Below are 16210 nucleotides of genomic sequence, written 5' to 3'. Positions count from 1 at the left end.
AAGGGTGCTGACTTTAAGCTGCAAGTCTTTCAAATTCTGCAAAAAACACATAAACACCCACTCTAAAATATCTTACATGAGTCAGTAAATACATGTACATACTCCAGGACTGCAGCCATGCTGTTAAGCTTTCTTCTCTGCTCTATTTTGCCCCTAAATGAAAGCCATTCTCCCTTCTTTCATCTCACAAGATGAGAGCACCTTTTTCTCCCTCTGAAGAACTACTGTATCTCCAGAATAATGTATTTTTAGCACTTGGGTATGAGCTTTGTTTCCTTGAGACTACCAAGGAAACTGATTCAGTTCAGTGATCCAATGAAAAACAACTTTTTTTTTTTTAATAAATTCCATTATTAGTGGCATCATTACTATTACATTCCAAATATTCAGGATCCTGAGCTCAAGAGAATGAAATGTAGATTTCAAAATATTTTCCAAGTTGCACAAGCCTAGTCCAAAAAATCACCATCATTCAGGTTAGCCCAACCACATTTCCTCAGTGACCCTCATGATGAATTTGAGATGCCTGATCCCAGCCTAGTAAAGCATGGTATGCAAAAATCAGCTGCAGAACTGCAGCAGCTGGAGGCACAACCCTCATTTAGGATGAGGGACAGCAAGGCTGAGCCCTAAGCTCAAAAACCATGAAGCAACAAGTCCACTGGAGGGTCAAGAAACACCACTGACTGAAAGGGAAGCAGGTGTTTGCCAACAGGATTCCAAGCAGGAATTGATTCAAATTGCAGCTTTTCAATTAGATGATGTCTGTTTGAAACACCCAGAATAGTCAAATGTAACTGTTGTCCCAGAATAGTCAAATTTAAATGTTGTCAGGCTCTGGAAACTGTGAGAAGGAAAAACAGCTAGTGAAAAACTTGAAGCTTTCAATACAAACCCTAAAAAATCAGTAGAAATTTTTATATTTTTTGGGGGGAAAAACTTGAAGCCTTTGATACATACCACAAAAAATGAAGAGAAATGTTGCTATTTTTTGGGGGGCAAACTTGCTTCCCCTTCTAAGACTACTGTAAGTACAGTGGATCAGAGATACTACTGGCAAAGTAAGAATACAGAAACAAACATAGTGAAGAGTAATCAGTAATTCTACCAAAGGCAAGAGAGATCCTGTGAAGGTGAAACCTGTAAGGGGACACCCTTGACATTCAAAGATAGTTGCAAGGAACCACTGGTATCTCCTGTAACAGGAAAAGAGGAAAGGACCTAAGCTAAGTCAGTCATTCTTTTCAGGGAAGTTCGAATGACAAAAAGCCTTGGAAGTGCTGACCCCACATTAAACATTCCTTCTGAACATGTATATAGAAATAGAATGAGTATGCAGGAACCTGTATCTTAATTCACCCAGTAACAAAACAAGAGGCAAAAAAAAAAGAAAAAAACCATAATCAACATAATCAAGGTAAGAACAAGTGTAATGCAAAGGAAATGGTATATATTTCAAATAATATTTGAAAACACTGTTAAAATCTCACTACCTTTGCCATGCAATTCATTCAGTGAAGTCATTTGCAATAACCAGGCTTTAAAATAGATATATCATAAAAGGGCAAGAGGTTTCCTTTTCTTTTCCAAACTCATTTTCTTATATCATGATCTATGGAACAGATATTGTGGAAAATATAATTCACTAAGTTGATAGCTCTATTCCAAATAGTCATACATCAAGTGACATTACAAACAAGCACTGTAATCAGCAACAGGTCAGTCAATTGTATCTATTTCAGAACTTCAATTCCAAGATTAACTGCTTCATATTTTATTTGGTAAAAGCTGTTACACAAGACACATGAAGAGGCTTAAAAAAAACAGCTAAGAGAGTGAAAATAAAGATATTATTAATATAAAACACTATTTTATAAAGCTGCTAGGGAATGAAAAAAGGGTGAGACTAAATTTTAATGGAAGATATCATGTTTGTTGCTACTTGTTTATCTTACAATAAAAACACAGCTTTGATTCTGGGAAGTATACATCACCTTTAAGGAAGTACACAGATTTCAATTTTCATAACCTCAACTAAACTTCTAACCAATAAAAACATGTCTGGTTTGTTTGGGGTTTCTTCCTCCAAAATCCCCCAGCTGCAGGTAGCTCTCCAAAACCAAGCCAAATTCCTCACCTCTAACAGATTTTGCCCAATCCTTATTTGGATTAATTCCTAATCAGCCTGCTAGTTCTTACCTTCTCTAATCCCTTCACCTTTACTACTTGATTTCAGCACCAGTTTGCCCAGGGTTGTTTAGAGAGGCAGCTTTGGCCATACCTGAGCAGATCCCAGGCAGCACAGACACACCTATGAAATGCATGCAGGTGAAGCAGTCACCTGCTCACATGGGGCCACAGCATACCACAGGGGTAAATTCTCAGAGTGAAGCTTTTCAAAAGCACCTAGGAAACCACCCCAGTCATTTTCAGACTGAAATTTTAGAAAAAAACCCTAGGCTTGAAGATGTGCACCCAGATAGGTCAAATTAAAACCACAAAAACCTCTCTGACAACTGGCTAAGCTGCAGTATTGCCAAGTGCAATTTACTTGCTCATTTGGGCAAATAAGACACCTTGGCACATTCCCTAAACTGGAATGTCCCTCCTCCCCCCACCCCTTATTTTTTCTGCTTAAATGAAAGATTATCAGTGCCTGGAATCCACACACAAGACAGAGAGAGATACCACAGTGTGTGCTAGTTACAGCAGTACAAGAACAGTTAAAAACCATAAATATCCTCTGTATCCAAATCAGTGATTTGCTGAATTCAAATTCTTGTAAGCAATTCCTCAAAGAAAATCTTCAAATGCAGTGAGGAAAAACTTTTATGGTCTGTAATTCTTTTTTGCTTAAGCACTACTATACTTTCCCACTGTGTAAGAGGGTGTGAGAAGACCGAAGCAAATTTCAAATCCTTATGCAAACTTCTATGGGCAATGTCAGCAGATGTCTCCATGCTCACTCTGTCCTTATAATGATTAAATTATGCTGTTTGCCAAGATTTCCAAGATGACCACTGACTTTTTGTGGGACATGAATTTGTAGAGAATTTTTCAAGTTTGATAGAAGGTTTATACTGTATAACAAATGACATTATAAACAAGCGCTGTAAGAAGTAACAGGTCAGTCAATTGTATCTATTTCAGAACTTCAATTCCAAGATTAACTGCTTCATATTTTAATTGGTAAAAGCTCTTCTTTTATTTTATTCTCTAAAACTACATGTTTTAGTTTAGCTCTTGTTTTATCTTATTCACTAAAATGTCAGTTCAATGGGGGGATCCTGGATCTCCTGTCCAGCCGTGCTCAGAATGACTGGGCTCAAAACCTCAGATCCTTACAACACACATTGCTCCCAGCTCAACCAATATGCAGAATGCCTCTGGCACATGGAGCACTGCGTTAGGACACGTTTTCCAGCTCGTAACCTCCTGCACTCTACACCAAAGGAGCACTTACTGCCATTGTCGTCAGAGTCCTCACTGCTGCTAGGAAGCCGATGTCGTTTCATGATCTCCCCGGGAAACAGCAGGCAGCCTGGGAAGCAATGAGACAGCACTTAACCCCAGGTAATGACACACACTCAGCAGCTTGTGCTTCTGATGGCATGCGAGCATTTACAGCACACAAAGGAAAACAAACAACTCCAACAGCAGCTGAAAGATGAACAGGGAACCTCTCAAGGGTGCTTAATTAGGCTGTTATCCTATGAGCAGGTGAACAGCGCTGGAGAGAGGAAAGGACAGTCCCACCGATGCTTTCCCCCCACCAAAAAGCTGAGTTTTGTCCTGAGAGGCGTTAAAATCACTCAATATCCCCAGCCAATGTGCTTCACTTCTCCTGCCTATTCTGCCACTAGATTTGCAATACAATAACGTTTTTACTGCTTGTGTCAATATTTACTTTGGCTAATATATTTTTGGAGCAATTTTGTTCCTGTTTAAAGCGCCAGATTTACGAAATCGGAGATTAAAGTCATCCACTTACACATAAAAGACAAAACATCAGCAGTAGCAAGCCCAGTTTTCCCAGATTAACTAAACGTGCATCATCTATGCCCTGGAAAGCACCACCCTCTAAGATGAGAGTTAGTTCCTCCTGCAGGGACATTTCTAGAGCCATGCCTAACACTAACTGTTCTTTGGGAGTAAGATTATTCAGATCATTATTCAGAGGTTCCTCCGAAATGCCAGATTTCTACCAAAATACCAAATTCATGGGCACGTGGGGCTGTGATAAAAAGGCCAAAAGTTCCAAATCTTTTTAAGTGGTGTTCTCATGGCACTGACATTTTCACGTGTATTCACTGTGGAACGAAGCCAAATTCAGTAAAAACAAGGAAGCTGTAAATAGCTAGTCAGTGTTTACATGTAAAAAGCTATTAAAAAGTGCAAGTTGAAGAGCAGATCAAGACATGACAAGTCCAAAAAGGCATATCCACCATAAGTTAAACTGACAAGGACTCTAGATGCACATCAAAACCCCTAAGTCTTTGCTTACCATGTATCAATCCTGGTATCAGCAAGGTCCAGGCACTCTGCTAACAGCAAATCCCTCATACCCACCTCTGCACACAGATTTGGAGATCAGATGCCAAAATATTCCTTTGATTCTACCTAAGTGCAGAAAATCTAACCTTATTTCCATGTGAGCTCAGACTTCCTCAAACCCTCTCAACAAAACTCCTTGCACTGGTCCTTCAATGTAAGAATTAACTGCTCCAACTTTGTTCACTGAGAGCACAGCTCATTGTAAGAAATTCAGTAATGCCTTCAGTTTTTATAAGGCTGATTCCCAAAATAAGAAAACCCAAAAAACCTAACAAAGCCTGACACTATTTACAATAAAGCACCAAAATATCTGCTTCCAGAGAAGTTAATACAGTTCTAAGAGCATGAGCATTGCAGGATTGCCTCCTTTTTCATATTATACCTGCAAACAGAGTTGGGGGGAAGCCTCCCTTCCACAGACTGACTTTTCAGAGTGGGTTTTAATACACCTGTCATTGAAACATGTAACAGTTTTGAACTGCAAACTTTGCTCACTAAAGAGAAGCTGAATGGTTCACATCACCAAGACCTTTTGTCACCCCTTCATAAAGTAAAAGTTCACATACAGTGTCTGATGCCAGAGAATAAAGAATCAACAGTGGCAGCCTCTTACAGGGTTAGAAGAATTCTCTCCAAAAATTGCTTTGAAGCAGGCCAGAACTTTGTGTGTATGGGAGATGGAAATGCTGCCAGTGGATAAATACCCACACCAGCCAGGACCATCAAAACCCAGTGAATACAGATCTGGTATAAATTTAAGAGATCCTGAGCCAAGTTCCTATACAGTCACTTAGAAAGACAGAAAGCCAATATTCAGATTCAAAACAGGCTAAGACAGAGCTGAAAAATCAATTAGTTCTTACAAGGCCAAAACTAGAGGGATGAATATCTATCTGTAAGGTACTTTTTCTATTAATTCACATATTAATAACAGCAACGTAAAAGAAGATATTCACTTATCAAAAATCTCCCATAAACAAAGTAAAGAAAACGTGGAAGAAAATTCAGGAAATTTGTTCTGTCTCAAAAGTGTAATTTGTATATTTCTGGTTCACTTCTTGGTTTATTTCCCACATGGACTGAAAAGCACAATACACTGTTAAGCAAAACAACAGAGTTTATGTACACTAAGACACACCTGTGAACTTGCAACAAACAAGAAAATTTGGAGTTCTGCTCCTTTACATCTTTCTGGACAGGTGTATTTTGAGTTGATCTTCTCCTAACATACTTTCTGCAAATTCAAAAAAAATAAGGAAAGAGACAGAACCTTCTTCTTCCTACCACGTGTCTTTAAAAAACAAACCCAACATCTCCTTTTTGGTTGCTGTTTAAAGGAAAGACTGGTAATCACACCTCCCACAGTTTAAGCACTCTCCAGAGCTTTTCAGGAAATAATCCAGAGCAGAAGCCACTTTCCTGAGTACAGAGTATTGGATAAGGCAGCTAATTTCCTTGTCCACTCTAGTCAGGCATCTCAAGTTGGCCACACTGAAAAGCCTGTGTTCTCAATAGTATCATTAAAAGAAATATCCCATTTGATGAAGCTCCTGGGAGATTGTTTTATAGATATTTGTGGGGAAAAAAAAATTAAACTTAGAGATCTCATTTTCCCATCTTTGAGCCTAACCTCAGTTTACAGGGAGCTAAATCACAGATGAAAAAACAGCATTTGACTTCTTAGAGCAAGACTCAAACCTCGTAAGATTAACCCCCTGGAACTTCAGTCATTAGAAGAACAGCTTTTTTTCCATCTCTAAAATAATTTTAAACTGCTACCAGCAGATGTTCATATCTAACACATGTTCTAGAGATAACACTGGAACAGCTAGCAAGATTTACAGCCATGCAGATTGAAATGCTACTGGTTTCTGTCAGGGGGTGGTGACTCAAAGTCACACAAGAAACATGTTAAAAAGTGCACATTAAAAACAAACATGGGTTATGGATAGTGAGTTAGATGCAGACTGATGCTGCAAGTTTTTGCCCTGTTCCAGCAGGCAGAGACCAGGATCACTATGCCTGTAAGCAAAGAGAATTCCCATGTAAGCATAAAACCAGCAAAACATTTGAGGCCAGCTTTAATACCAGGAGCCAAAGCTATGCACCCCAGCCTGCAACACTTGCAGGGCAGGAAGAGACACCCAGATGACTGAGCTCAATTCCTAAGTGCCTGCAATCACATAATTGCTGTCCGGCCCTGAAGTTCCCACAAAAATCCACTGCAGCCACCCAGGCCACAGAACGAGCTCCCAAACCCCTTCTGAGAATGAACAAAAGGATGAATGTGTCTTTCTCTGAAGAGAGGACACAGTCAGCCAAGCAGTGTTTGTGGGTGAACCCTGGATCTTCCATCAAACATTTCTGTTTTTCCCAAATTCTTACACCAGCCCACAAGGGTGTTTGCCTAACACACTGTTCACCTAAAGGGAAAGCCCAGCACTCCAAAAGCTGCTGCAGCCAACAACCCTAAGCTGACAAAGGCTGCCTCACCAAGCCACACCCTGTATCAGTTTCCAGTGACTCCTGTGAATTCCTAATAATTCAACAACTCTTATATATAAACTTTCAGTTTCATTTCCTCGAAAGAGGATTGTTCCTTTTTGTTAAAAGCATCCTTTCAGAAATCAGTCAGACCAAAACACAGCATGCTGATCATGTTTTCTCCTGACACTCCAGTGTAACATCCACCAATTTATTGGGGAGGAACCAAACTGGGCTCAGGCTAATGCCAGCTTTCAGCCAAACACAGCTTTTGAGAAACAGCCACGATTCTGCTGGCAACGTTACTCCAATTCCACAGGCAGCAAAGCATCCAAGAGCACTTCATGCAGTCACACCACCATGATAAATGCACCAAGGGGACACAGACCATGCCTTTTTTAGTCCCCAGCCACCCTCAGATGAGCTGGCCACACCAGGGCAGCACTGGTGAGGCCAAGCATAGCTTACAGCATGCCCTACTCTGCTGCTCCAGAGGCTGAAGGTGCTGCTCTGCTTTACAGAAACACATCACCAGTTGCTTTTCCATCCTTTTTAATCGTGCTTGCTCCGCAAGTTAAGCTCTAAGTTTTGCTCAATGATTAGATACAAACTTTAAACCTAAGAATGTAACTCTGGATTTCCATGGTGCCTTTGCTCAAATTGTTTTTGAAGGCAAAATTACACCACCTGAAACCGACTTCTGTATTTTGGAGAGTGTGGGAGGCCTTTTTCAAAACACTTGTAAATGCTGCTCAAATGAAATGACTGGCCAATAATCCAATATAATCAATGTCAGGCCACACAACAGCATTTGAATTTACATATCCTTGTGGAGCTGGGCAACAAACACCTCAATCTATACAAATAACCAGATGCAGGTAGGCATAGAGACTTGGCTGTCCACTTCCCAGTATTTGATGCCAGATGCAGTGCAATGGGTTAGACTCAGCACCCTGACACAGCACAGCAAATTCACTATTTTTAGCAGTGTCATTACCATGCTACTCCATCCTTACCTCTCCAAGAGATAAATTATCAACAAAACTCTAAGACCCCACTGGACATTGATGTCCAGTGACCTTTCCTTTTTTCTCCCACACCGGAGTCCCAGGAGTTGCACTGATAAGAGTGTAAAAAATGCAAAGAGCAGAAATCCAGACACTACCCCATGAAACTGGAACAACAGCATGCACACACACACCTCCATGTGCCAGATACCATGTGCACAGTTAAGAGCCCCACACAGATCTTCACTCAGTTTGACCTCAAGTAGAGAGGCAATCAAAGAGAAAGATGTAAAGTGTGTCAGTCCTTGTTATGCAAATAGCTAAGCAGAACCAGGATTGTAAAAAAAAAAAAAATTATACATGGGAAAATCTACATCCTCAGGTCAAAGGTTTTCCACAGCACAATTCTTAGTGAAGTATTTTCAAGGGCTGCATAAACCCCTGGGTAAAAGAGTGTATAATTCAAACTCTGACAGACAATTAACTGTAACCATGTTAACGGGTGTCACTGTAACAAACTGCACTGAACAGCTGCAGAGACAGAATGGGAAGAAAGCAGAGTTATGACAGATGTACACCCTGAAGACAAACTGAAAAACTGCCTTTTCCTGAAAGTAACCCACTAACTGCAATGAAACGAAGACCCAATTATCTCTAGTACACAAGAAATTGCTTCAGAACACCTATTGTACAAATGGAAGTGAAGTGTGACACAGCTTAATAAAATGGGTAGAAGATGCAGCCATTTGGCTTCTGTTATTGGGCTCTTTTTAAATAGCTTATTTATAACACCACCCCTTGTTCACTGACACCTGACATCACAAGAAGCTTTTTGGCTTCTACCCTAGACCTAAAACAAAAAAACAAAAAAACAAAAAAAAAAGGAAGCACATCAGAAATAAGCTGTATTACTCAAATCCAGCTAAAACTTTTAAATTCCATTATGGAGCACCATCCACAGTGCAAAGAGTCACAGACCTTAAATCTGGAGGATAAAAATCTTCCAAGTCTCACGAAACAAAGAAGTACTTGGCAAACAAGGCCAACAGTTGTTCTCCACAGGGAATATTTCTACCAAATTCAGCACACCTATTCAAAATTTATCAATACATGAAAAAAGCACAATTTGGCCATATCAACCCAACACTTCTGAGGAATCCATGTGCTCATTTATGCACCTGTGCAAGCCAGCTCATAATGTCAACTTCCTACCTGAGCAGTAACAGCAAATTATTCCCAAAGTGTGGGGGAGTGAGTGAAACTGACCATCCAAAATCTTGAGCAATGCATAAACTGGGTTCCAAGAATTAATGCAACCCAACCTGCACCCACTGCAGTTCATCTCTTCCACTTTGGTCATCTCCAGCTGAAAACAGGAGCATGAAGCAGCAGTACTAAACACATGGAGAAATCATTTGAGGAAACACTGGAAGTTTGGTTTTTTTTACTAGTTCTGTGAATTGGGAATGAAACCAGAGAAGCTGGAAGGGAAATCTGCAGCTGTGAGAGGAAAGGGGAGTTTATTATTATTATTTTATTTTAAACATATGTATTAAACATAGCTCAAAAGCAGGGAGCAAGTGGTATCTGAAGCCAGAGGGAAAATCCTGCCACTAAAACATACAATCCTTGCTGTTTCAACAATATCCCACTGAGTGTGAGAAACCTCTAGAAATAGAATCATAACAAGCATATTTTGGCATAACTTTAATGAAGGTTTTAGGTTTCCAAGTGTGGGCAGCTTCTGACTTAGTCAAAAGACAGCACCTGCTTCAAAAGGAAATTATTCCAAATAACAGCTAAATGTTTCTCAGAAAAATGGGGCTGGCATAAAAGCATCTTCAGCCTTTGACATTAAAACGTCAACTAAGACGTGTTGCTAAATCCCGCTGGAATTTCTGATACTTCCACGGCCTGTTTCACTGGGAAGGGGTGGGGGGCTGACAGATCTCAGGATGCCCTGGCTCTCACCTGCCGGTGAACCTAATAAACTTTCTCAGAATGAGCCGATCAGCCGGAGAGGGCCGGCAGGAGAAGTTGGCCGGGGGCAGGCGCTGCTCGCAGGTGCGCTGAGCCCCGGCCGCCGCGGGCTCGGAGCCGCTTCTCGCAGGCTGAGAGCAGCCGAGCCTTCGGGAGACACTTCCAAAGCCGCGCTCACGCCGACCGCCGGCTGCAGCCCGGCTGGCTGCTGCTCAGGGCGGCTCTCCTCATCCTCATCCTCCTCCTCCTCCTCCTCCTCCGGCAGCGATCCCATCTCGGCTCCGGCCCCGCGCCCGCCCAGGGCTGGCGGCAGCGACCCCGGAGCCCGGCCGGCTGAGGTCACGGATCAGCCTCCCGGCCGGGCTACACCTCCCCCGCGGGGGTGGCACCTTCCCGGCCAGCTGCACGGCCGCCGGCTTCCAGGGGAAGCAGCCCGGCTCGCCCCCTCCTTCTCCTCCCTCCCGGCTGCCGCTCCTCCCCGCCGCCGGCCGCACCAATCCGCTCGGCCACGGCTGCAAATCAAACTTGGTGCCCCCGGCTCCGCCGCCTGTGGCTCAAAGCGCTGTCACTGCCCAAAACGGCCGCGGCACCTTCCCCGCCCGCCCCCGCGGCCACGCTGCCACGGAGGGGGTGGACGGGACGGCGGATGGAGCGGCAGCTCGGAGACGAGCTCATTTTCTCTGTCCGTCTCTCCTCCCACTCCCAGACAGTTCTGGAAACTGTGTTATCACCTCTTGTCACAGGAAACCAACCAGCAGGCGGTGCAAACAAACAAACACCCTTTGCCTCCACCCTTCCCAAAATCATCCTATCGGGAACGAACGGGCGGGCGCGAACGGGAAGGGAAAAGCAAATAATAAAAAAAAATTCCGCAAATAAAGCCGCAACAACAAAACATTCCCCTCTCCACCCCCCCCCAAAAAAAAAAAAAAACCAAACCCAAACACCACCAAAATTCTCCTGGGAGCTGGCGACTACGCGAGCCCAGGGGCGGGCAGGGTGGCTTTGTCTAAGAGGAACAAGTGGAATGATGGCTGGAGCCGCACTCACCTCCCCGGGGAGAGCGGCCCGTTACACAGCAATGCCGCAGCCCCGCTCCGTCCCGCTCGCCGGGCACCGGGGCAAGAGCCGAACCGCGGAGCTGCCCCGACCGCCGCCCGAGCAAGTTGGGGCGTTCGCCGCCGCTCCCCGCGCTCCCCCCGCGATGTTACGGTCGCGCCCCAACAGCGCCGGCCGCCTTTCCGCTCCCTCGCCCACAAACTCCGGCCCGGCCACGCGGGTTCCCCCCTCGGCCTGCGCCGGGAGCCAGCGCCGTGAGGGGGCCGGGCCCCCCCGCGTCCTGCCCAAGTTCTGTGCGCGCCCCCCGCGCCGCAGCTCCCGCGGCCGGGGCCGGGCGCGGCGGGGTCGCCGTGCACCTGCCGGCCGCTGCCCCGATGCCGCCCCGCGCATTTCCCCGCCTTTTCCCACTCTCAAACACGTGCGCTTCGGGGCTCGGGCAAGTTGCTCTCCAGCGGGAGACACCGCGCACCCGTCTGGGGGGACGGGGCCAGCTCTGACAGCCCGGCGCTCCGCGCCTCCAGCGCCCATGGAGCGGGAGGCAGATCGGCTGCGGCTCTCCCGCTCCGAAAGGCAACTTCTCTTTAATTTCACCGATGAGCAGTTTTAAGCTTTCCAAGCATTTTTACCCCCCCCCCAAGCCAAATCCAAGTGCGACTGGGGGGGGGGGGGGGAAGCAAAGCTGCTCCCTCACACCGAACACCTCCTCTCCCACGCACACCGCTCCCCGCCCGCGGCGAGAGGCGACGGCTCTCGTGGGCATCTGGGTAACACGGTGCCACACAGTGGCCATGGCTCTCTCTCCCCCACCCCCTTCCTACACATCAGTATCCGAGCAAGACTTGCGCTCTGCCATTGCCATCTGGCTACCAAGTTGCTCCAACGCTCCCTACTTTCCGCGGCGGGCGATACCCGGCGCTGCCCCCGCGGCGCAGCCTGCAGCGACGCCTGGGGCGCAGGGCCGGCGGCACGGCACGGCACGGCGCAGATCGGCACGGCACGGAACACCGGCGGCTGGCTCACTTGGCCGCTGCACCTGGGCAGCTGCGCGGTGCAGCGGAACAAAAAGGGAGCCGGAGCCGGCACCGGGCGGCAGCGCTGCCTCCCCTCCCGCCTCCGCCCGCCACAGCCCCGCACAAGTTGCTTGTGGGATAGCGGAGCCGCAACTCGGCCGCCTCCCCTCGCCCCGTACCGAGCGGCGCGGCTCTTGGCGCCATGTTAATGACGTACTATCTTATTTCCACTAGGCAGCGACCTTCGGCACGAAACTGCTCTCCCGCCGCCTCCGGAGCGACAAAAAAACCCCATCAAATATGGCTGTGCTGGCGGCTCCGCGGCTGGCGCTGCGGCGGGCACGGTTACCTGCTGGCGGCGGCGCGGCGGCGGCGAGGGCGGGCGGCGCGGCCGGGCTCCCCCTGCGCGGAGGGCTCGGGGCCGCCGCATGAGTTCGGGCAGCGGGCACGGAGAGCGGCTCGCTGCGCCACACACACGCACAACACACACACACACTCTCTCTCTCTCTCTCTCTCACACACAGATTCCCTCTGACTGACGTTTGTACTTGTTATGGAGGAAGGACTCCGTGAATCAAACTCGTTTCTGGGTCACTGCTGCCACAGGGGGGAGCTGCTTTAATCCCCTGCCAAAACTGGAAGGCGAGGGGAAGGGGGGAGCAATAATAATAATAATGCAGCGCCGGCGTGGGGAGGCGGCGGCGCGGCCCCGGGGGAGCCGCCGTTAACTCTTGGCGGGCCCGGCCGCACCGTGCGGGGCTCCCGCCGCCCCTCGCCGCCGCCGGAGCCCCCGGGGGAGCGCGGCCGCCCGGCTCCCGCCGCCTCCCGCTCGTGTTCCAGCGGGCTGGAAAATGCGGATGGGCGGCTGAGAAATGATACGTGTCTGCACCCGCATCCCGCCCGCGGCACTGCTGGCCTTACCCTGCAACCATTAAGGCTTCTCTCCGAAAGATTTAAGGCGATTTCGCAAGCAGGAATTGTAACGCTGCACTGGCTCCCCGCGCAGAACGCGTGAGTCACTATTTGTCAAGCAGAGAAACTGAGGGTACCAAGAGTTAAACGCCGTGGCCACATGGGTAGCGCATAATTGCCGGGGCAAGAATAAAACTGCACGCTCCCTATTCTCAGCCCCCAGCGTTATCCCTCTGGCTCGTTAACTTTGATACTTCTCAAAGACTAGAAAGAGCCAACACAATCTGCGGTTCAGTTCACATCTCTCTAGCAGGAGAGGAAATTATCTTAAATTGGCACCAAATGACATACTAAACTTCCCATTACCTAAAAAGCGTGTTTGAATGCAGATTTCCTTATTTTTTCCACATAAATCGCTTTACCTCACGCCATACACCTGTGCTCCCTGAGTGAAAAACTCCCCCTTTCGAGCAGAATTCCTGAGCAGATACAGTCTGAGGTAATAAACACCACAGAGAAGATTCAGCATCAGCTCAGACACAGAATTAAGGCGATCTGTGTAAAGTAATCCCCATAGTATGCAAATACAAATGAATGCAGCCTCCACAGCAACATCAGCCTGCCAAGGAATCACACCTTAGCTGAGCAGAGGAATTGGGTCGTTACTCATCCCTGCAAACCGAGTCATTTATTCTGCTGTCTCACGCACCCACCCACCCAATAATGGAACAGTACTTACATTGAATCTGCACATCCGAAAAAGTTGTACTTTGCTACAAAAACATCCTCCCCCCTGGAGATATTCTTTCGCTGGGAAAATCAGACAGTCGTGGTTTTATTCACAGAACACCCTGAAGCACCTTCAGATTCTAGAGTCTAAGACTTTGATTCCCTTGTTTTCTACTACATGAAAATACAAAAAGGCATGAATTCCCTACTTTTTTCCTGCTCTTGCCTTGGCATCCAGACCTGTAAAGATACCTGTTGGCATAGCTTTCTGTACATCAGCAGCTTAATTAGGAACATCCATGATGATCCATGCAACACACCCCATCATAGTACCTGATAATTATAATAAACTTACTGACACACCCCTGTCACCTTACCCTGAACTTCCAGGGCTGCTAATTTTCGATACTGACTGGAGTCTGAGTTGTTCTGTATTTCCTAAACCTGTTGCTGTGCCCTGGTATAAACCCCAGAACAGAACAGGTCTGAGTTTTTCCCGAGTGGTCTGCAGGCCCCTCAGGAGCTCAGGGAGGGACTGCTTCTCCTAAGCTCATAAAGAGTAATCACAGTTAGCAAAGCTACTGTCAATTGGCATTTATTATCCAAAGGCATGCACTTCTACTGAGCTAATATGATGATGTTTCTTCTAAATAATTTTAAATAATATTGTCCATTGTAAAAGACTACAGAATCACAATAAATGCTATTTGTTCCACTTTCCTGAATTCTTTCCAAGAAGTTCAGAACAAGCTTCTGAGAAGAGCTTAAATGTGAATGGGCTCTAATTTCTCAAGAGGAATGACAGAAACTTTCCTGTCTCAAGCTCTTTGGATTTGAGACAGTAATTCTGTTTCCCTGTAATTAGTTTTCCTTTGCATATATAGCCAAGTTTGTATTACACATTGTATTTTAGGAATCATTTCTTTTGGAAGCCACATTTAAGATAACATTATTGTTTTAAGATAACATGAATGTTTTCATGGTACCATGAATGATGGGCTGTGTTTTTAAAAAGTACCATCTCCATTACTGTAGAAATTTCCCCCAGTTTCTCCACAAGCAGCAAGCCCAGTCTTTACAAGAAGGTAACACAACTGGAACAAAGATGCTATTTTGTCTCTGAGTACAGTGTATCCACAGAAACTCCTCTGGAATAATACACTTCTATGCTTTAAAAGGAAATACTAAAAAAATCAAAGGGTTAGGAGCTGGAAGAATAATTTTGGAAGTGATTGGAATACAAAAAGGAAGGGCTACTGCTTCAGCACTACAAGTATGAAGTTGTATACCAGTATAGCCACGGTCAAACAAGAGAGAGTAGTCTTCTGCTACCTGCACTGACTAAATGCCAAGGTGATGAGGAAAATTCTGCTCTAAGTAGCATCAATAAAGTTTTGACATCAGCCTTTGTCTCTAACAGGTATTTACCCTCTCAGCAAAGCAGGCACTTTGAGATATAATAAATAATGTCATAAGGCTCTGTGCCTCTCTCACTTATCTATGAGTGTTATCATTTATTCCAGGAACACTCAGAGAGCATGGATCCAGCTTAGAGTTAGGCTTTGTGCTAGCACACAGAACTTCTGGTCCCTTCTCCAAGTTGTTTCATCAGATACACTCACTCATATATTAAACTTTATTTTAATTTTTATTAGTTTCTTAATGTTTCCCTCTTGGATTGGTAAGTTTTTAGTAGATTCACAAATCCAAGGAAAGACTATGTGGCTTTTCAGCATCCTTTTGTGGAAATCTGTTGCTGTAGCAGTGGCTAATAAAATTAATTTCCTTCCTTCCTTCCTTCTCTCTTTCTTCTTCCTTTTTTTATTTTCTATTTTGACAATACTCCTTTTACAATTGAAATCTTTTCCACTAATTCATGCAGTCCTCACCATGAAGGTGGAGCTAACAAAACTGAGTTTCTCCTCACTGTTAAATTCAGCCCAAGAGTATCACTTAAAATTCAAAACTGTTTTGCTCTTTTGGCTCCAGCTTTCAGGAACTTCCATTTTCTCTTTTTTATTTTGAACACTAGAAACTTGAGGAGAAGCACAGTACAGATCCAAATTAGCACTGTCAACACTAGATTGTACTTAAAGAGTGGGATTTTCCAGAAAGCATTCATATCTCCTGTGAGATGAAAGGTATTTTATAGAGCAGAGCCATAAGACAAATGCACAGTTGGGCCAATTCCTTTCGAGGTCCATTTTGTCTCTAGCTGGTCTAATCACACAAGCAAGGGCAAAAAAAGATCTTTGACTCATGCATATGTAAATCTATACCACTTACAAGTTGCATAAGTGCAATATTTTTACCTCCTGCAGAAATAAAACTTGCTCAATGCAGCTCCTGTATGGGCCATAGAGGAACACAGTTGTCACAGTTTTGTCCAACCCAAGTACATCATTTATGGCAAGGTGGCACCTGACTGCTTTACAAAATTGATTGGTGCTCTGGCTTTTTCATTCTTCTCATTAT

At 45.4% G+C, this 16210-nt stretch overlaps 1 protein-coding gene and 1 long non-coding RNA gene across 13 annotated transcripts in view; one reads left to right on the top strand and one right to left on the bottom strand.

The window, feature by feature from the left end:
• The window catches only part of JADE1 (jade family PHD finger 1), a 45222-nt gene extending 32100 nt beyond the window's left edge, over positions 1-13122 (bottom strand). For 2 of the 12 annotated variants that reach the window (XM_054632721.2, XM_054632731.2), the window contains exons 1-2: positions 12274-12313; positions 3464-3541 (exon numbers count right to left, since the gene is read on the bottom strand). In XM_054632721.2, coding sequence (XP_054488696.1) covers positions 3464-3541; positions 12274-12298 — 103 coding nt within the window. In that variant the 5' untranslated portion in view covers positions 12299-12313. Of the gene's footprint in view, positions 1-3463; positions 3542-4504; positions 5663-5692; positions 9609-10016; positions 10157-11075; positions 11866-11902; positions 11922-12273; positions 12336-12443; positions 12577-12634; positions 12681-13015 lie in introns of those variants that run through there. The other 10 variants (XM_054632723.2, XM_077176766.1, XM_054632729.2 and 7 more) reach the window with 10 other exon arrangements.
• Positions 11891-16210, top strand: part of LOC129120352 (uncharacterized) — a 34840-nt gene continuing 30520 nt past the window's right edge. The window contains exon 1 of the long non-coding RNA XR_013181918.1: positions 11891-13105. This is a non-coding gene — a long non-coding RNA (uncharacterized LOC129120352). The remainder of the gene's footprint in view (positions 13106-16210) is intronic.

This window comes from Agelaius phoeniceus, chromosome 4 (genome assembly GCF_051311805.1).
Source record: "Agelaius phoeniceus isolate bAgePho1 chromosome 4, bAgePho1.hap1, whole genome shotgun sequence".
Taxonomy (NCBI): Eukaryota; Metazoa; Chordata; class Aves; order Passeriformes; family Icteridae; genus Agelaius; species Agelaius phoeniceus.
Note: the sequence above shows the minus strand (reverse complement) of the source record. Positions and strands in the feature narration are given on the sequence as shown.